General features: G+C 38.5%; 1 protein-coding gene across 1 annotated transcript; it reads left to right on the forward strand.

Annotated features, from left to right (window-relative positions):
- The first annotated feature begins 16,800 nt into the window (after positions 1–16,800).
- Positions 16,801–20,587, forward strand: fzd7b (frizzled class receptor 7b). Its single transcript, XM_079841251.1, has 2 exons — positions 16,801–17,132; positions 18,110–20,587. The coding sequence occupies exon 2, from the start codon at positions 18,119–18,121 to the stop codon at positions 19,787–19,789; it is 1,671 nt and encodes a 556-aa protein (XP_079697377.1). The 5' UTR covers positions 16,801–17,132; positions 18,110–18,118; the 3' UTR covers positions 19,790–20,587.
- The last annotated feature ends 1,743 nt before the right edge of the window (positions 20,588–22,330 follow it).

Genomic DNA, 22,330 nt, shown 5'->3' on the forward strand with positions numbered 1-22,330 from the left:
AATATATGTGTGTGTACTGTGTGTATAATTATTATGTGTTTATAAATACACAAACATGCATGTATGTATTTAAGAAAAAATGTATGTTTATATTTACATATAATATAAATATATATATACAGTACATGCAAATATTTCTTCAATATATACATGAATGAGTGTGTATGTATGCATAATAATTATACATAGTACACACACATACTGTGTAAACACAAGCTTTTAGTTGGGATGCGATTTATCGCGATTAATCGATTTGACAGCTAGTTTATAGCATAAATGGGTCTGATATTGAACACTTTCCTTCATTTGACTATTAGCATGGTCCACGTTTAGTTATTAGTAAGTACTACCTGACTAACATGTACAATGACCGACCACAGTATGTTTTGTTTTATGGCTGAATCTGAAATCGATGATAGGCCTACAACAAATAATGAATGTTCCAGTTCTTCAGTCACTATGCTAACCATCTATTAAACACCACTCCATATGGAGAGACTACAAAGGGATGGAAAACACGTGACAAGATAATACAACAACATTAAAACGGTATAAACGAGGAGTGTCTTTTCATTATGCCGTTTCAGGTGTGTTGTGTAACTTCTGGATTTTTGTTTGAAGATGGTAGGCCTACTAAGAGAAACTTCCTGTCTGGTTATGAAACCAGAGAATGGGCAACACAATGTTCCAACAAGCTCTCAAGATATCGAATTTCATTTAAACCTGAAGGGCTTTATATACACACAGGAAGATCAAACCTCTTTGTCTTTCTTCTTTTCCTCCAGCCTTCTTGCGTTTCATTTCCCATCTGGCTCTGTTGAAATGCAGCACTTATGCAATTCCTGAATGAGCCACGAGATGGCGCACTATTTCGCACTAATTCACCCAACATTAGCACGACTATCTACGCCGGGGCTAGTTGTCACAATGACTCAGGTACACAAACATGTCATTTCTCTAGCGCTTATTTTGTATGTTGATGTATGTGCAATCATCAAATATTCTCTTAAAATAACAATATTATATTGAATACAACTCAAATCAACACCACATTGGATAAATATATGTTGTTTTGTATTGTTCATCATTTTTTATTCAAATTTTGCCTACACTCTTTTAAAAAAAGCTTCTTTAGTGGCATCAGTGGTTCCATGAAGATCTTAACTTCCATAACCTTCTTTAAAGGTTCTAAATAAAAGGTTCTAGAAGAAACATTTTTGATTTCCTAAAGAACTATTCAGTGAAAAGTCCTTAAAATGGCAATTTTTTTCTTAGTGTGAAGAACATTTTAATAATCGAAAGAACCACGATATAGAACCTTTACATTGTCACAATGGAAGCTGCCATTAAACATGGCATGTTTTCACAAAAGGTCAATATTTTAAGTTAACAGTTTAGGCAATAGAGAAATGTTGAATCACTTTTTTTGCTGAGACTTTCGGGGAAATAAACCCACCATGAGAAATATTCACTTGAGTTAAAATGGCAGCCTTGGACTTCTCCACGGACATTTTAGTGTCCTACACCTTCTCCCTAAATCTGATTTCAGCAAGTCTGTGAAATGTATGTGTTGGTTTCCGTCACGGGAGTCAGTGGGTGGAGAGAGTTTTGACGGAGTGATTCAAGGCCATGAAATGAAAAGCTGAGAGCTCAGATGGTCTCTCTTAGTATGTATTTTCCAAGGCTTAACTCACTCTGATGTGGTCTTGTTAACGTTACTGCAGCGCCAGCAAGGTTTTATATGGGTTTATGATATTAATTAATGTCAAAGCTCAAGGTCATAAGACCGCCGTTAGGTAAAGTAGAAACTATTAAGTGCTTACTGATGTCGGTAAAGCTCTGACAAATATAAAACTGTATAGGCCTGTATAAACACATGTACAAGCCAAAAACGTCACACAAAAGTACTCTAAGAAACACTCACTCATAAAGTGTGCACAATACAGTTGTGGAGATCCATTACTCACAGCTAAATTAAAGTGATCTGCGATGGTGCACATATAGTTTCTTTTCACATGTAAGTGTGTGTTTAAGTGTGCAATTTGAGGTGAGTCAGTTCCAGTTTATTCCTAAACACAGGATCCCTGAGTACAAAGAACAAAAATGAATCTGCCGTCTGTCTCCAGTGTTCAGGCATCTCACCCGATATCCTGATGATTCGAGAATGTATGAGGACATTCCATTTAAACCATTCATCTGTCATCACCCACTCCACCCACTGAAGGATACTGAATAACTACAGTTATCTCCAGTCTAACACCCTGAGCTCTCCTTAAAACACTCTCTCCACTTAAAAATAATTTGTTTGAAGCAGTGTTGGGGGTAACGCATTACAAGCAACTCCAGTTATGTAATCAGATACATTTTTACTAATAAAGTAAGTAGTAAAGTAATGCATTACTTTTAAATTTACAACAAAATACTTTACTTTTTCATTTAAGTAATGCAAGTTACTTTGTTTTCCTATTTATTGACTGACAGCACTATTGTCCCCATGTTGAGAGAAATCATAAGTGCAGAGGCGTCGGTTGTAAACATGATGATTACTGTAATTCTAGACAAAATGTGAGCAATCATTTACTAATCTCACTTGCACAAAAAAAGACTCAGAGCCCTATTTAAATACAACCCCAAATCAGAAAAAGTTTGGACAGTATGGAAAACGCAAATAATAAAAAAAAGAAGTGATTTCTAAATTTACTTTGACTTGTATTTCATTGCAGACAATATGAACACAAAATTGTTCATGTTTTGTCTGGTCAACTTCATGTCATTTGTAAATATGCATCCTTTCCTGTCATTCAGACCTGCAACACATTTAAAAAAAAGTTGGGACAGTAAAGCATTTACCACTTTGTAATGTTGCCATTCCTTTTCACAACACTTAAAAGACGTTTAGGGACTGAAGACACCAAGTGATGAAGTGTTTCAGGTGTAATTTTGTCCCATTCTTCCTGCAAACAAGTCTTAAGGTGGGCAACAGTACGGGGTTTTCGTTGTCGCATTTTGCGCTTCAAAATGCGGCACACATTCTCTATTGGAGACAGGTCGGGACTGCAGGCAGGCCAGTCAAGTACCCGTACCCTCTTCCTCCGCAGCCAGGACTTTGTAATGTGTGCAGAATGTGGTTTTGCATTGTCTTGTTGAAATATGCATGGACGTCCCTGGAAAAGATGTCTTCTTGAAGGCAGCATATTATGCTCCAAAATCTCTATGTACTTTTCAGCATTAATGGTGCCTTCACAGAAGTGCAAGTTACCTTTGCCAAGGGCACTGACACAACCCCATCCCATGACAGACCCTGGCTTTTGGACTTGTTGCTGGTAACAGTCTGGATGATCCTTTTCTTCTTTGGTCCGGAGCACACGGCGTCCATTCCTCCTAAAAAATACCTGAAATACTGATTCATCTGACCACAGTACACGTTTCCACTGTGTGATGGTCCATCCCAGATGCCTCCAAGCCCAGAGAAGTCGACGGCGCTTCTGGACACTGTTAACATAGGGCTCCCTTTTGGCACAGTACAGTTTTAACTGGCATTTGTGGATGTAACTACGTATTGTGGTACTTGACAAAGGTTTGCCAAAGTAGTCCTGAGCCCATGTGGTGATATCGCTTATAGATGAATGACGATTCTTGATGCAGTGCCGCCAGAGGGATCGGAGATCACGGTTGTTCAGCTTAGGCTTGCGCCCTTGTCCTTTACGCACTGAAATTCCTCCAGATTCCTTGAATCTTTTAATTATGTTATGCACTGTTGAATGTGAAATATCCAAATATTTTCCTATCTTTTTTTGAGGAACATTGTTTTTAAACATTTCAATAATTTTCTCACGTATTTGTTGGCAAACTGGCGATCCTCTGCCCATCTTTGCTCCTAAAGGATTAGACCTTTCTTGGATGCTGCTTTTGTACCAAATCATAATTACAATCACCTGTTGACATCACCTGTTTCAAATCACATCATTATTTAACCATTTCACCTCATTACTAGCCCTAAATTGCTCCTGTTTTTTGCAGGTCTGAATGACAGGAAAGGATGCATATTTACAAATGACATGAAGTTGACCAGACAAAACATGAAATATTTTGTGTTCATATTGTCGGCAATGAAATACAAGTCAAAGTAAATTTAGAAATCACTTCTTTTTTTTTATTTGCGTTTTCCATACTGTCCCAACTTTTTCTGATTTGGGGTTGTACATTTTAGTGGCATCTAGTGGTGAGGTTGCGAATTGCAAAAGCCCACCACTCACCCCTCCCTTTCGAAGTACGTAGAGAAGCTACGATGGCCTACACAGGACAAAAATTTTGTCGTCGGAGAGCGCAGAGAGTAGCTAGCGCTCTGTAGAGCAGTTTGTCCGTTTAGGGCTACTGTAGAAACATGACGGCGCAAAATGATGATTTCACTGTAAGGGGACCCACGGTATGTAAATGGCTCATTCTAAGGTAATAAAAACATAACGGTTCATTATTAAGGTTTTTATACACCACTGAAAACATAGTTATGTATATTATTTTGCATTTCTGTTAATAGATCCTCGTAAATACTTCACATACTTTAACGTTCTGAGCGCATGGTCTGAAGCGCATGGCGCAGGTGCACTTAGGGCGTGTCCGGATCCTTTTTTGTTTAACAACAGGAAAAATGGTTGTTACGTCCGGCGCATGGTCTAAAAGGGTTGTCCCTATTCTCTTAATGAGTCTGGGCATAACGTGCATTAAAACAATCAAAGTCTCATCTCCCATTCCCTTTAAAAGCCAGTTGCGCTTGCACTGTGGCGGTTTCGCTATTTACATGCCGGAATTTGCGAGCGGAAAGACTGAACGCTTCTCCAGAGAGGAATCCTTTTATTTTTTATGTTTGGCATGTTTAAGTGCTGCTGTGCGTCCCTGTGTGTGTAATAAGCAGAGTGTACATGCGTTGTGCACTCGCCTATAGGCACATATTACTAATGCCTTTAAATAACACAAAAAATATTGTACTATTGACTTTAGACCAGGTTTTTGTTGGTCAATGGCGCAGTCGATTTCAGTTGCCTCAAAATAGCAACGTGCCATCAATGTGCCTGAACACACCTTGTCTTTAGACTATAGCACACTCATGGGCAAACAGATGGGCGTGAGTGCATTTGCTATTTAAACAACGTGGCACTGGATGTGAAAATGATAACTGCGTCAGGTTGAAACTAGCAAAAAACACTTGCATTGCACCGGGTGTATGATAGGGCTTACAGTATTCCTCAAAAGGAATAAAATCAGTAAAATGCTAAATCAGAATACTTCACAAACCTCCAATAAATGTGTTAAATAAAACAAATATTTGAATGCATTTAATCTCAATTTGGCTAATGTACTTGCTGCTACCTTCGATGATTCAGTTAAACCATAAGCAAAAATGACTTTTTGCTTTTATTGGGTAAGTAGGCTATTCGTGTTAAATTGTATTCTCCTGCATCCTATTCTTCTGCAATCAAGAATGGCACCACAGCTGAAAGGTTTGTTTGAGCTGTGCCCTCTACACTGTAAAAAAAAAAAAAAAAAAGTTGCTGCCTTAAATTTTTAAGTACAATCAACTTGAATGTTTAAAGGGGCACTACAGCGCTGGGAAGATGAATGTGTATCTAAACTGGGTCATTTATGTTGTAGAAATGTGAAATTATTTTTTAATTTGGTGCCTTCTAGACAGAGAAAAGTCAGAAAATGTATTTTTATCTCATGTGGATGAAAGACAACAACTCCCAGAATGCACTTGCTTCGCTGCCCTACGAGGCCACTCCCAAAGCCGCGGCCACTGGTTATCACTTGCCCACCACGGCACCGCCCCCAACGTCGTTTTGATATTCATAGTGATAAAATAATTTTGTTCAGTTAGAGAACAGACACTGCAATTAAAAACTGAATGTGTCTTTTCAATAAAGTGTGAGTGAGCCGAACAAAAGTCACGTCACAGACGCAGCAGGAGTCAGATTTCATTCATCACGAGAGCGAAGAGCTGAGCAGAGCTGAGGTAAGCGCGGCAGTCATTCGCAGCGCGTGTCCAGTCTGGCGCGTTTTCAGATCATGCCTATGGAAGCTAAACTTTCATAGGAATTCATTGAAAAGTTTAAACACTCGTGCGCATTTACATTCTGTGAGTGAGATCCCACCCCTGTGGGCGGGTTGAAAACATGTGGAACTAGCTCCTGTAGTGCCAAAAATCCTCCGATGATGCAAAATGACGATATTTGCGTCATCAGAGGATTTTTTCCAGAAATGAAATGCATGATTCTCTTGCCGACTTTCTACTGATACAAAGCTTAATGCTCAATCACTGAAGTTACCCTTTAAGTAATTTCAACTTAAATAACATTAAACTGACTTAAACAAAAGAGCTGAATCTTGTACGAAAGTTGAAAATTGCTCAACTTTTAATGAATTAAAGCAAAGTAAAAACATATGTATACATAACTTATTGATCATGTAACTTTTTTTACAGTGTACTGTACAGGTGTGATGTTGCATTTCCTTCAGCCATATTATTTCAAATTTGGTGTGAAAGGGCCTTTCAATTGGGTGTTATTAAAAACAAAAAACAAAAACAAGCCCAGACCAGATGAGAAAAAGTAAGGCAAAAGTATAATGGAATACATTACCTTTTCATAAAAAGCAACTAAGTGACGCAATTAGTTACTTTTTAAATGGACAAACGCAATATTGTTGCATTACTTTTCAAAGGAACTTTCCCCAACACTAGAAATTAAAAGAAGAAAAAAAGTTGTGATGGCAAATCATGAATTTTTTTTTTTTTTAAATGTACTGACTCTACTCTACTAACCACCCATACTCTTGTCTTTTAACCACTCAAAGCACTATCATCCTAGCAACCCTCTCAGAACACTATTGCAACCATAGAACCATAGCAGAGCTACATGAAACTAAGAAAATTAGCTTTTCTCTAAACTAAACTAAACTAAACTAAACTAAACTATTGTTAGCGTTCTTATAGGTCAAACAGTAGAACATGATGCTAGCAAGTGCATTGTCAAGGGTTCAATTCCAAGGGAATGCATGGACTGAAAAAAGTTAGCTTGAATGCAAATTGCTTTGAAAAAAAATTCTGCTGTCTACTGTAATTCACTATAATCAAATGTATGTTACTGTGGTGATAGTACATAAAGAGAGGAAAAACAAATGCATACAACAGGCTATATGAAATGAGACAGGCGCTAAATCATGGATGCGATGTGTCAGGAATTCGCATTAGCCTTTCACAGAGGATAAACATGAGAAAGGCATGTGGCCTGTTGGGTAACGTTTCAAGGTTGCAGTAGCATTTGTTTGGCAGCATGTGTAGCTGAGGAAGGCGACTGTGAAGTGTGAGAGAGTGTTTTGGGTTTTGTGCGTGTGTGGTCTCGGGCACTCTCAGCTTTTGTAGCTCTCTCTGTTTATTCATGGCTTCTCAAACACATGCAAGAGACAGCTGTTACGCCCAACCTCCATGCAGGCCTCACACAAGCCTGGGGCTGGATTTACACACACCATCCAGATAGGTATCACTATATCTGGGGTGGAGTGTGGGGATTTGTGGGAGCTGTCACAACAGAACTTTTCGCTGATAATTGCGGTGTGGAAGGTGATAGATAGATGTATTTGTGTTTTTGGAGCATGGAGTGAATTAAACAAGCACAGCTATGTTTGGAATCTTCCATCAAAACAGTCTCGAATTTTTCCTTCTTTCATTAAAATGGCCTTGAATCAATGCAAAAGTCCATTTTTTCAGTGGGAGGGAGGAAATTTAAGAGACACTATCACTGCTTTATTACCTTGTGCAACTATCTGGAATCTCTTGAAACACTGGCTTTTTTCCTATTGAGAATATTTTCCTCTTACCCTCCTCCCCATCCCGCTCTGCTCTTTCTTTCCTGTCTTCCTCTCCTCCCTGCTCCATGTGAGATTGAGTCTTCAAACAATAAATCCCTCTGCCTGCTCATTTAATCTGCATATCACTCTTCCATTGACCATTATCAACAAAATAGCCACCCATACTTAGCATGCAAATTATCTAGTTATTTGGAGAAAGAGAGAGAAAGAGTGAGGCCCAGTGGGGGGTCTGCTGGAGGAGTGTGGGTTTCCTTTAACATAATGGGATTTCAACAGGGGGAAGGGGGCTATTGTCTTTTGGCAGCTCATTGAAACCCTTTAATTTTTTTGGTATTGTTGATAAGGTATACCTGTTATACTGTCAACTTTTGTCTACAAAATGCTTTGAGCACATGTTACTTTCTACAATTGCTCACACTACAAAACCACCTCTGACAACAGTTTAGTTGAGCACACCGACATGTTTTAACAGTCAGAACTCGGAAGAAAGCTTAAAGGAATGTTCCAGGTTCAAAACAAGTTAAGCTGTATCTATTGATCAAGGCATTAAAGCGGAAATTAACAGCTCACATTGATTATTTCATACAAAAACTGTTTTATTTAAGCTGTAAAGATTGTTCCAGGAGAAATACCTTAGTTATTCATCATCAGACACCATGACATCAACAGTTTTTACATAACAAAAAAGACACATTATTGCCTCAGTCTGAAACTTAAATGAACCTTAATCTGAACCTTTACTGAAACCAAACACTTTATTTAATTTAAATGCACTTATTCAGTTCACGTTTATGAGCTTTATTTTTTTAAGTAAATTAATACTTCATTCAGCAACAATGCATTAAATTGACCAAGAGTGACAGTAAATACTTTTTTTAAAATTAAAATATTTTAAATAAATGCTGTTCTTTTTAAATTTCTATTCATCAGAGAATCCAAAAAAAAATGACGTTTCAACAAAAATATTAAGCATCACATGTATTTTCAACAGTTTGCCATAGTACGTTTTTTCAATAATAAGAAATGTTTCTTGAGAACCAAATCAGCATATTAGAATGCAGTAATGCATTCTGATTTAATTTTAAAATATAAAGTAGAAAACATATATTTTAAATTGACAACCTTTCAAAATATGACTGTTTGCTGCTGTATTTTAATTAAATAAATGGCCTTGGTAAAAGACTTCTGTTAAAAAACAATAAAAAAAAAAATCTTACAGACCCCAAACTTTTGAATGATAGCGTAACTTTGCAAGCACAAGGTCAGAAAGCAGTTTTATCACACTATAGATTAATGTAATGTAATATTCAACCCAATTCATTATTTGTTGAAGTGTGAGCATTAAAAAAGGTTAAGCCCTATATGAACTGTATAGCAGCCCAACACTTTGTTACACCAATCAGCATCTGATGTCTTCTGTCTTTCCATGTGTTACATCAGCTTTGCTAAGCAAAGCAACCACGGCCCATCCTCCAGTTCTCCTTTACTCTGACCCATCAAGCATTCGGCTGTGTAGTTTGATATAGTAGAGTTTACATTACATGGAAGTAGGGCAGTACATGAGGGACCAGGCCAGCCACGGCCGCCACAAGGTACATCAAATGCACTGGAGGTATTAGGCAGGATTTTCCTACTATATTAAGAACACAGACACAGGGCTCAGAGGAATGACACAAGAGAGGACCAAACATCATGCAAACATTACCTGAACAAAATGAGAGAATGTGAAAATATGAGTGAGAAGGAAAATGCTTGCATGGTTTTTGTAAGTTACACTTTGCCCCGAGAAGGAATGTACAAAATATGTATTTTAGAGAATATAGAGAAAGAAAGAAAGAAAGAAAGAAAGAAAGAAAGAAAGAAAGAAAGAAAGAAAGAAAGAAAGAAAGAAAGAAAGAAAGAAAGAAAGAAAGAAAGAAAGAAAGAAAGAAAGAAAGAAAGAAAGAAAGCTGATAAATGATGAGATGTTCTATGTCTAATTGTTGAAAACTTGTAACAGTTGGCAAACTGGATGGGAAAGACTGGAAGAAGCATCCGCTAAATGGATAAATGTAACACATGTTTGGCATGCAATTTAATATGGTATAACCCATAAATAAATATTACAAGCAGTACAAAAAACATAACTGATCAAACAAATCTTTCAAGAAACTGCACAAAATTCCACCAAGTAAAAAACGATTCCAGACTCTGAATGAGGCTCAGAGCAAAAATGCCACTGAAAGTGACATAAATAAGAATTCAAAAGGGGCAAATGACTGTTCTGTTATGAATCATTTTATAAACACTCACCTAAAGGATTATTAGGAACACCTGTTCAATTTCTCATTAATGCAATTATCTAATCAACCAATCACATGGCAGTTGCTTCAATGCATTTAGGGGTCTGGTCCTGGTCAAGACAATCTCCTGAACTCCAAACTGAATGTCAGAATAGGAAAGAAAGGTGATTTAAGCAATTTTGAGCGTGGCATGGTTGTTGGTGCCAGACGGGCCGGTCTGAGTATTTCACAATCTGCTCAGTTAGGTGTGGTAATGGTGTGGAAAAGGGAAAAACATCCAGTATGCGGCAGTCCTGTGGGCGAAAATGCCTTGTTGATGCTAGAGGTCAGAGGAGAATGGGCCGACTGATTCAAGCTGATAGAAGAGCAACTTTGACTGAAATAACCACTCGTTACAACCGAGGTATGCAGCAAAGCATTTGTGAAGCCACAACATGCACAACCTTGAGGCGGATGGGCTACAACAGCAGAAGACCCCACCGGGTACCACTCATCTCCACTACAAATAGGAAAAAGAGGCTACAATTTGCACAAGCTCACCAAAATTAGACAGTTGAAGACTGGAAAAATGTTGCCTGGTCTGATGAGTCCCGATTTCTGTTGAGACATTCAGATGGTAGAGTCAGAATTTGGCGTAAACAGATTGAGAACATGGATCCATTATGCCTTGTTACCACTGTACAGGCTGCTGGTGGTGGTGTAATGGTGCGGGGGATGTTTTCTTGGCACACTTTAGGTCCCTTAGTGCCAATTGGGCATCGTTTAAATGCCACGGCCTACCTGAGCATTGTTTCTGACCATGTCCATCCCTTTATGACCACCACGTACCCATCCTCTGATGGCTACTTCCAGCAGGATAATGCACCATGTCACAAAGCTCGAATCATTTCAAATTGGTTTCTTGAACATGACAATGAGTTCACTGTACTAAAATGGCCCCCACAGTCACCAGATCTCAACCCAATAGAGCATCTTTGGGATGTGGTGGAACGGGAGAAATGGTTTTGTAGGGTCACATATATTATTAATTTGGCATTGAAAATCAACTCCAAGCGAAATATAAATATTTATTTATATAATTTTTTAGATTTTCAGAATTTTATAGACAATTTATTTTCAAAACTAATCGAGCCATTTGAAATAAAAGAATTATACATAGTATGTTATATATGCTCCTTTGCTTATGTCGACATGCATAAGGTAAAAAAAGCCCCTGAAAATCAACTCTAGGGTGAAAATATTAATCTTAATAATTTAAGATTTATAAATATTAATATTAATTTTTTTTTTTTAAATCTGACACTGCTCTGAATCCATTAGATTGTGTCTAAGCACTAAGTAATCTGTGGTCAGTTTCAGGCCAACTGGAGCGCTACTTTCCTGCATTCCTTCTTGCACTCACCCCTCCTGATCCAGATTTTTAACACAACCACCCATTTAGAATGAACCTTCCCTGCGTTCGGTCAGCAGAGAGCCGTTGATGAGGTGTATCAGCAGCAGGAGTGTGTAAATGTACTTTTCCTCCATTTGACAGAAGATTCCCATTTGAGACCAGACCAAGTCAAATGTATACCAAGCCATTAGCGGTGCTGTACACAGACACAATGTTAACTTGCATGTGGTGTTTTTCCTAAACGGAGCTGCCTGGGTATTTTGTGTTTGACTTTCCTGGTCTGTTCTCACTCGGACTCGTGCACCGCGAGCAAGGAAATTAATGAAAGGACTTAACAATGACTGAAAAGCACCCCAGAAACAGCTGCACATTATAAAACACCTATTAACATTCTTTTGTTAAGTAAGTGAGTATCTGAGAGAGAGAGAGAGACAGTCACATGGATAGACAGGCACACACTGAAGTATTATTCTGATGAACATTTTCCCCCATATTAGTTTAGTCACAGGTTTAAAAAATATTGCTGTACAGCAATGAAAGCGGGATTATTGAGGATCAGGTGAGTTAAGTTAATGAGCAGCTTAATTCAGATAATATTCTTACTATGGCAATCATGTGATAATTTGATCTTTAAGCGACTTTGTGACTTTTCCATGACCTCTTTTCTAAAAAACAGACCAAAAAATGCTACACACTTAATAATATTCAATTAAATCCACCATGAAATCCACCTTAAAATACCATGACAGTGTTATATGTGCTCAGGATGGCTGTATAAATTACAACTTATATAACATTACATTTCATTAAATTATGTAATGTTACTATTTCAATCTTGAACTACCAATTCTTTAAAATGTACCGATAACCACCATAATAATAATATAGGTGGTAAAATAGAAAATTGATGAATCAGAGTTCAGTGTAAAACATGGCCAAAACGCATAGATAGGCCTAGTGGATGTCCAGGGTCATACAAACAAAGACAAAACACCATCACATGACACTAAAATAATGGAAAATTAAAGGGGCTATAGAAGAATTTCCATGCATTAATTGCTTTCCCAATGTGTGAACAGCTTGTAACAAAACTTAAAAATTAGACCTTTCCTGACTTCCTCGGTTGCCTATGAAAGCCTGTAGACTGATTTTTATGTGAAGGACTCGGGACTCTTTTTGCTGGGAAATTCGCGTCACTATGGAGTGTGTGTACGAGTGCGAGCACAAGTAATAAGTTGCTGACTGCAGTTCACTTAATGGCCACAGGCGTCGCTAATAACAAGGGTTTCTGAATTCTACATATAGCCCCTTTAAAGGTAGGGTAGGCTATTTTTGGAGAGGCTTGCAATAGCGAGCTAGCTTTGAAAGCATACGATCCCACCCTCCCTTGTGAGCATCTCCAAAGCCACGCCTCCTTCAAAACACATGAATGCACACAGCAGGAAGCAAACTAAAGCGTCACAAGAGGCGGGGTTAAATTACCTCATGTCTCAAAGCAAAATAATAATGTCACAAAGTACAATAATAATGAACATAAACAACTTAAAGAGCACTGACCAGTGCCACATGACTGCTGCAGATTAATTTCAGCGTTGATGGTGTTGTCATTGAAATACATAAAGTCGAGTCACGAACAGCTCAGAGTATAACTTCACAGGTTTCCATCTCTTCCAAATTACAGAAGTGTTGGCGTGAACGCAGTATAAGCTTGTTGTTTTGGTTCATGAGGAATTGTAAAAGGTGGCTTCTGTTTCGGTTGCAGGGCTCATGCTGACGTCTGTCTCTGCATAGTATGAAACACGCTGATGACGTGTGATATCTGTGAAAGCAGCGGAGGGATGAAAATACATACTGTACGTTGACAGACAGGTAGGACATTGTATGATTGGACAAACAAATATATCGTCCCAAAGACAATATATATACACATATAAATACATTTAGACCACTTAACATAGTTATTGCTATCAGGATGTAAAGAGACTTTCAATCAGCATAGCAAAAATGTTTTCTGGAACAAATCCTACCCTACCTTTAACAACATAATAGGAAATGTTGCACTTATGGGGGTTTACCATAAGTTATTTGGTAATTCATTTATAGTTTTTATTGCAAAAAAAAACGAAATGGGACAGTAAAATTATATATAATGTGATGTAAAACCAGATACAATTTTCACTATCTGTGGTAAACTAGTAAACTAATTGAGAGTTTTTTATTGAGTTTTAGCTTCTGTAAAAATTACAAACATTTTCTACAGAAACTTACTACAGAATTTTCAGAATTACAAGGACGAAAAGATACAAGGCCCCATATCTATAGCGACCAGACCAGATTTTCATTTTAGGGGGGCCTCGAGTGCGGGTATGGGGAAAAAAATGGTAACACTTTAGTTTAGGGTCCAATTCTCACTATTAACTAGTAGCTTATTAGTAAGCATATTAGGATATTGGCTGTTTATTATTACATATAATCATACAATGTAGGCATGTTTATAATCACTGAGATCCCAAATGTGAGGTAGTTAGGGGGGTTCGGGGGCTTGCTCCCCGAGAAAATTTTGATTTCCATAACTGATTAAGTTTTTTCCATTTTAGTCAGTGAAGACAGTAAAACATATGTTTAACTGATATGTTTTATGAATAATTTTTGTAGACATGTTAATTCACTGACGGCTAACAGGAACGCTAGGTAACTAAATGTATTAAATTAATTCACAATATGCACACATTCATTACTAATCATATGCCCAATACAGGCTGAAAAAGCTGAGCTTTTTTATTCACTGAGAGCTACAAATGCAATTATATTCATTTACAATATGCACACATTCATTGCTATTAATCTTATGCCTAATCTGAAGAAAACGGCTTTATTAAAGGGATAGTTCACCCAAAAATGAAAATTCTGTCATCATTTACTCGCCCTCAGGTTGTTCCAAACCTGTATGACTTTCTTTGTTCTGCTGAACACAAAAGAAGATATTTAGTGGAATGTTTGTAACCAAGCAGAGAGAGCAACTATTGACTACCATAGTATTTCCCCCCTACTATAGTAGTCAATGGTTGCTTTATCTGTTCTGCTTGGTTACAAACATTCTTCTAAATATCTTCTTTTGTGTTCAGCAGAACAAAGAAAGTCATACAGGTTTGGAGCAACCTGGGGGTGAGTAAATGATGACAGAATTTTCATTTTTGGGTGAACTATACCTTTAATATTTATTGTTTGTTAATTGTATTATAAATGACATTACATAGGCCGATTTCAATTCAAAATGGCGAAATTAGACAAAAGTTTATTAATTTGCCTGAATATTTTTGTCATTTGTTTAACATTTCTGACTTAAAGAAGCAGCTGTCAAGTATGAAATGTTTAGTTTAGCTACTTTTTACAATTTTACCAATTTTAGCCCACGGTGGAAATACAGTGAACACTCAAGCTAACATGATCTGGAGCCAGGCTAGGGTAATGCTAGGCCCGTTTCACACTAAATACATGAGCAGCACCGATGTGTTTTTTTTTTTTTTTCAAGTTAGATTTGCCTTTTGTTAAAGATAATTTTTATTTTACCAATCTTTAAATTGAATTAGTTATTTTAGGCATAACAGATGTGAATTGCGTGAAGTGTCTCACCTCTCTCACACAGCAAAAGAAAACCAAATGCTTCTTTGGCACCATGAAAGCCACAATACAGTGTTAGGAACGACAAATTGTTGTCAGAGTGTGTGCATGTGAGAGGAAAGAATGGAGAAAGAAAGGAGATAAACATTGCAGAAATTAAGTGTCAGGTTTAGCTACATAATCGGAGTGGAATATTGATATAGTGCTTCTTATGGCCTGGCATAAGATCAAAAACTCTTACTAGCTTCACTTTAATGTATTCTTAATGGCTACAAATGCCATATTTTGGTAAAAGATCCGCAGAAAAGCCTTTGCTCCCCTCGATTTAAAGAGATCCATACTGCTCTGCTCTGCTGCTATCACATAATCAGTTTTCTTTGAGGGACTTTATTTCAGATGTGAATCCGTTCACAAAGATCCATGAATCAGTTTAAAGTGATATTGAATAGGCCTACTGTGTATTTGTGTCATTAATTCATGACAAAGCAAAGAGATAAAGAATGCTGACAGATGGATAAAATATTCAGGTGAATGTGAAAGGAAGACAAATGTTTGTGTAATAGACATTAACTCCAAACATCTTTCTGCCAGAAATGTGGATAAGCAAAAAAAAAAAAAACAGACATAATGATAAACTTTAGAGTCATTGATCAGGATTATTTACACTTCGTCAGGCACACATCCATGCTATTCAATTATAGGTGCACCAAAAAAATTGAAAAACTATTTGAAGCATGTCTGAAAATTGCTTTGAGTAATACTGTCTCAAAAGCATCAGTTATATGCCTTGCTTCTGGCTAAGACAGTTATAGGGTTAAAAAAAAAAAAAGAATATTGTAGTGGGTCACCATATGCTTTTTTTTCCTGGTTTCGTCATCATATGTGTTTTTCTGGCTGTATAAATCTCCAAAACTCACATACCACTGAGATGTATCAACAACCCTGAGCTATAAACATCACAATAAATATGGACATTACAGCAGGAGAATGTCATTGCTTTGGCCTATGGCTTTCTACCCTTCCTTGGCCAGCGTTTTCTCATAACAGATTCCTCATTTATCATAAATACACATGCACAGGCTTTCTGCCCATTTCCAGGTTACAAATCACCAAACTTAACTTTTCACAAGTTAAGAATGTCCTCTTATATTTGTTTGAGATTAATAATTCAGTCCGGCTCCCACTTCATCACCAAATGGCTTTATGATGTATGTGGCAGAAATCACATTCAGTTGAGGAGTCACTGCTATAAATCTATTAGTTTTACAACACAAACATCTATTTCTAAAGTTCTTGCATCAGAATCGCTAAAAAAACTAAAATGTGTCCCATTCAAATGCGACCAAATTTTCAAGACATTTTAAAAGATATTTATCTTAGCGAAAAAGTTTTCACTTTGAACCGAAGCCTTATTACACTCATTTCACTTTGTCTCCAATTTTCCAATAAAGACATAATGTAGGTGAGGAAGACACCGCAATCCCAGTATCCCACCTTTTTTTCCTGAAATATCCTTTCCGATCCAATAAGGAACGTTTCGTTAAGAAAAACACACTTCCCATTGGTCGGAAGGTATGGGGTTTCAAGGCGCCCCGTGGAGAGGACAGTGAATGAAGGGCTGCTTGAAACCGTTTTATCATTACTGTGGGGCAATGTGGAGTCAGCGTATCAACTTTACAGAGATAGAGCTGCAGATTCAACAGGAGTGGCGGAGAAAGTTTCTTACATTGTTTTAAGGGAGAGGAGGGCCGAGTGTAAAAGGAGGCAGATGTTTGGGAATTCTGATGATGAAATATGTGGAGGAGTCTCGAAAAAGTGGTTATGAATACCTGAACGCAAGACTCTGAACCGGAGGATAGTTTGTTTGAGACTCGCCTTGTACGAGTGATTGGTCACGTCTGGAGCTACAGATCGGAGTTGAGGAATAACACATTATAGCACAAGCTGAAGTTTCGCGGAACGATTCAATTCCAGTAAGTTTACATTTGTTTGTGTTCGGTTTCCATGCGACAATAGATTAAGTCTCATTTTAAAGCTTTATCTGTGTAACGTTAGATATATTTAATCTTACCACTTATTCTTAGTCAGTGAAACACTCCTTTGTTTGAAAGTTTTCCCAAAACTCGTTTTCACGTTTTACTTAAACTTGTATTGCTACTATACATTTTATGTTTTGTTGTATGTAATTGTATTGCTACTAAGTAATCCAATTGTGACTTTTAAAAGTGTTAATAGTAATTGTTAATTAGAGACACTTATTCCAGTAGTGACGAGTGTTTATCTAATTTTTCACTAGTACTTAATCAAGGCATACTAGTAAGTTAGTTCTTAATTTGCTACCAGTGACGAAGCCCATACTGCCATTGTAACTTTACCATTGTTACTGTAAACAAATTGCAGATTTTGCTACTGAATTCTAGGGGATGGTCTTTACTATAACTAGTAACTTTTTTTTATCTCACTAGTTACAGTGCACTAGCTCAGAAGTTAGTTGTTTCATATGTAATACCTAGTAAGAATGGCTACTTTTATAGTTACAATAAAACATTTTACTAGTAAGATGATGGGTATGTTCCTAGAAACGCTGGTATTAAGAAAACAACTGAGACTAGATACTAGTACATTTGAATAGTTAAGGATTAAGTACTACTAAAATTAAAATGGGTACCAGCAACAAGTATAATGCATTGTAGTCAGAAGTTAATAGTTGCTATGTAAACCCCCTAGGAATTGCATCCAAGATTTGCTGCAAGTAACAATGTTTCTGCTATTTGGATAATGACTAACTGAATAGATCATTTAGAAAAGTATGCGTATTCAATGATTTGTAGTGAAATTGGATGGATTTCTTAATAGTAGTCAAAATAGGAACTAGAAACATAAAAATAGGTACTAGTTAGTTGTGAGGAATAAATGTTAAAACTGTTTTCCATATTTCTGTGTTTTCCAGGCGACAATTATGGCGGTATGGGAAGACGGTCCGTGTATTCGCAAAGCATGCTACATGTTCATCACAACGCTTGTGCTTGAACTGTGTTCAGCCGAGTATCACGGAGAGAAGGGTATATTCATCCCAGACCACGGGTTCTGCCAGCCCATATCTATCCCCCTGTGCACAGACATACAGTATAACCAAACTATCATGCCAAACCTCCTGGGACACACCAACCAGGAGGACGCTGGACTGGAGGTGCACCAGTTCTACCCCCTGGTCAAAGTTCAATGTTCTCAAGATTTGAAGTTTTTCCTCTGTTCCATGTATGCGCCAGTGTGTACAGTTCTAGAACAGGCAATTCCACCTTGTCGTTCTCTGTGTGAGCGCGCAAGACAAGGGTGCGAGGCCCTTATGAACAAGTTCGGCTTCCAGTGGCCCGAACGACTCCGCTGTGAGAACTTTCCCGTGCATGGAGCTGGAGAGATCTGCGTGGGACAGAACAAATCAGACCCCGACATCCCGACCACTGACCCCACGCCACATATACCAGACCCCTTCACTCCACGCATGCATCTGCCACGCCAAAATCAGGCTTTCACTTGCCCTCTTCAACTCACAGTCCCTTCCTACCTCAATTACCTGTTTTTGGGGGCGAAAAACTGTGGCGCCCCTTGCGAGCACAAAATGTCACATGGGCTGATGTACTTTAAGGAGGAAGAGGTCCGATTTGGTCGGCTCTGGGTGGGAATCTGGGCTATCCTGTGCTGTGTGAGTACCCTGTTCACGGTCCTCACTTACCTTGTGGATATGCGCCGGTTCCGTTACCCGGAACGCCCCATCATCTTCCTCTCCGGGTGTTACTTCATGGTGGCGGTGGCTTATGCAGCCGGGTTTTTGCTGGAGGATAAGGTGGTCTGCATTGATAAGTTCAGGGATGATGCTTATAGGACTGTGGCACAAGGAACTAAAAAGGAGGGCTGCACCATTCTCTTCATGATCCTGTATTTCTTTGGCATGGCCAGCTCCATCTGGTGGGTGATCCTGTCTCTCACCTGGTTCCTTTCTGCCGGAATGAAATGGGGCCATGAAGCTATCGAAGCCAACTCTCAATATTTCCACCTGGCAGCATGGGCCGTCCCCGCTGTGAAGACCATCACCATCCTGGCCTTGGGACAAGTGGATGGTGACGTGCTGACCGGCGTATGTTACGTGGGCATCTACAACGTTGACTCCCTGCGTGGATTCGTCCTCGCCCCCCTCTTTGTTTACCTCTTCATCGGCACGTCTTTCCTTCTAGCTGGATTTGTCTCGTTGTTCCGCATCCGTACCATCATGAAGCACGACGGCACCAAGACAGAAAAACTGGAGAAGCTGATGGTACGGATTGGCGTTTTCAGCGTCCTCTACACCGTTCCGGCGACCATCGTCATTGCATGTTACTTCTACGAACAGGCGTTCCGTGAACAGTGGGAAAAAACCTGGCACATGCAGACGTGCAAACACTTTGCCGTGCCGTGCCCAGCCAACAACTTTGCGCCCATGTCACCCGATTTCACGGTGTTTATGATCAAGTACCTCATGACTATGATCGTAGGAATCACATCCGGATTCTGGATCTGGTCTGGAAAGACCGTACAGTCGTGGCGAAGGTTTTACAAAAGGCTGGGCAACAACCAAGGGGAGACAACAGTGTGAACTGAACTTTGTGGACTGCATGTGAGAATTACAGGTCAATATTGAAAGGAAACGCCAACTGCGATCAGGTCACACATACTACGTTGAACCATGCTGACGGTAAAAGACACTGCTGTGTGAGCCCAGCATGATTCTTTTCTCATTTAGAGCGACGTACAAAGTGCCCAGACTTTGCCAACACTTTTGAAAGCACAACTCCAAAGAACATGCATTTCTCTAATGGACTAAAAACGTAAGCCTTGGAAACCCTACTAATGATTTTGATGGAAAAGATGGCACAATTCTTATCTTCCATACTGATGTTATCAGGAGTTTACGCCGTGATTTCTTCACCCGGCGGCGGCTAGAAATGTCTGCAATTTAGTCTTGTGCCTTGCAGTACGGATCAATTCCTGTTGTTGAATGAATGTCTCTCTTGTTTTGTTTTTACCACATTTTTGGTCATTTTCTCATAGAGTACATATTTTAGTATCTGGTTGCACATGGCCATTTATTTAGATTTTAGAACTAGTTCAATTTAATGTCATGAGTTGCTTATTCATCCATGTTGCCATATCAAGTCAGGTCTCATGAAGTAATTTAATATTCCAGCATTTTAAAGGCCTTAGCGATTGTGAAAGTGACTGACAGGATTACAAATGTTTAGCTAAGAGGTATGTACAGGAGGAAATGTTACCATATTTCATTATTTGTAAATATCACATTTCTGTCAAAAGATGTATGATGTATTTAAGCAGATGAATTGTTTTAAGGCCTTTTCCAATTTCACTTAATAAAGTGATTAGATTTTTAAAAGCCGCTTTCATTTGCTTGATTTTGTTGGCACAAATGGTGACTTGTGTCTTTGCCCTGGCGACACTTTGATATTTATCCCAAAACAGTTGTTAGCAAGTAGTTGAAACTGAAAGAAGCATAATTTACTACAATAACAGGCCTCGAGTGAGTAGCCCTCCATGTGTCTCGAGTCCATTAATGGTTTCAGCGTGTAGTTCGACTCTAAGATGGAAGAGCAAGGAAAACGACAGAAAATGGTGAACAAAAGAATCAAGGGGGTCTATGATGGTGAAAGAGTAAACATTTCTCTTAAGAAAGAAAAAAACAAAAGTGCCCTACAAAAACAGGATCTAATAGCGGATGGTGTGAAGTTTGCCACCTTGCCTCTGGGACAACAGGAAGCCCTGAGATGCACCAAAACACAAGATCTCTTCCCTTCTTCTCCAGATGAAACTGGATACCGCTTCATTCTTCAGGGTGAGGGAAACGCCCCATCCCACATCCACTTCTCCTGTTTTGTTTGTTTTCCAGGGGGTTGGGGGATGTTTCTCAGTAAGGGCATTTGGAAGGTGATGGGGGTGGGTGGGTTACAGTATCTCTGAGAATACAGTAGGACTTTGAGGAGGAAGGATCCAGAATTCTTGGTATCTGGAATACCACAGATTATGATTGCAGGTACATTGCAAAGAGACATAATTCAACAAACCTTCCTCAGTAAAACAATATTTTTAACAAAACTTTACACCGACATTAGATCATGCAGTTGTTTTTCCAGTATAATATGATTATTTGTGTGGGTACATACCCCCCCCCCCCCAGTGTCACATCTGGGGATGTGAAGTGTGTAAAATTCACAGTGTGTGCAGCCAAGGAATGTCCATCACTTGGATTGACGGTTGGGTTAATGGAATTTTTTACAACAGCGTTAGCTGTCAACGTCTAATTTGCTGCCAACACACACACTCGTACATGTTTATAAGGTGATATTTAGGGCATTTTTAGGAAACACTGCCATTTGTGTGTTTTATGTGTTCCTATACTGATAAAATTAACTGATACTGATTTATGCTGCCTTCACATGCTATCAGTTTCCTAGTTAAAAATTGAACATGAACTCGTTCTCAAGTCATATTTACCGCTGGGAAGCTTGGGGATCATTTTGATACCAAAGTTCCCAAGTTGGGCGTGCCATAAACTTTAAACATGGCTGCTGGGACCGGTATTCTTTATTAGTTTTTTCCACAACAGCTACATCACCTTGTCTTGTAATTAAAGTAATGCATATTTACATAGACGATATGAATAATCATTTGAAGCGTATTGTACAGCAAAAATAGCCTGTATTTGACCGAAATTCCAGAATCATCAGCAAGCTGACTATCTAGAAAGCGCAGTGAATGTTTATATTGTTGTCAGTGAATGGGACGCTAAATATAATTTTGGCTTTAATAAGATTTCCCCAAAAATAATAGGCAAGAATAAACCTGGTGTCCTCCACAATTCCCGTTCTTTCCGACAAGCTCGTAATCATGACTTCAGAACTGAAGTAGGAAATATCCGATTTCCGCACATTTAAGGCAGCACAAGTCACAATATTTAATATTTTTAAATACTAAATTTGTCCTTGTTCTGGCATTTTTTTGTTCTTTGTTCACCCATGTTTTGCTGTGACATCCTCCTTTAAGAATACTGATCTTTGTGACATCATTTAGGGAAGTTGCATAAAAAAATGACCACGTACTGTAGTTCAAACAGAGGGAAATTCCT

The sequence above is a fragment of the Gobio gobio genome (assembly GCF_949357685.1).
Source record: "Gobio gobio genome assembly, chromosome: 17".
NCBI classification, from domain to species: domain Eukaryota; kingdom Metazoa; phylum Chordata; class Actinopteri; order Cypriniformes; family Gobionidae; genus Gobio; species Gobio gobio.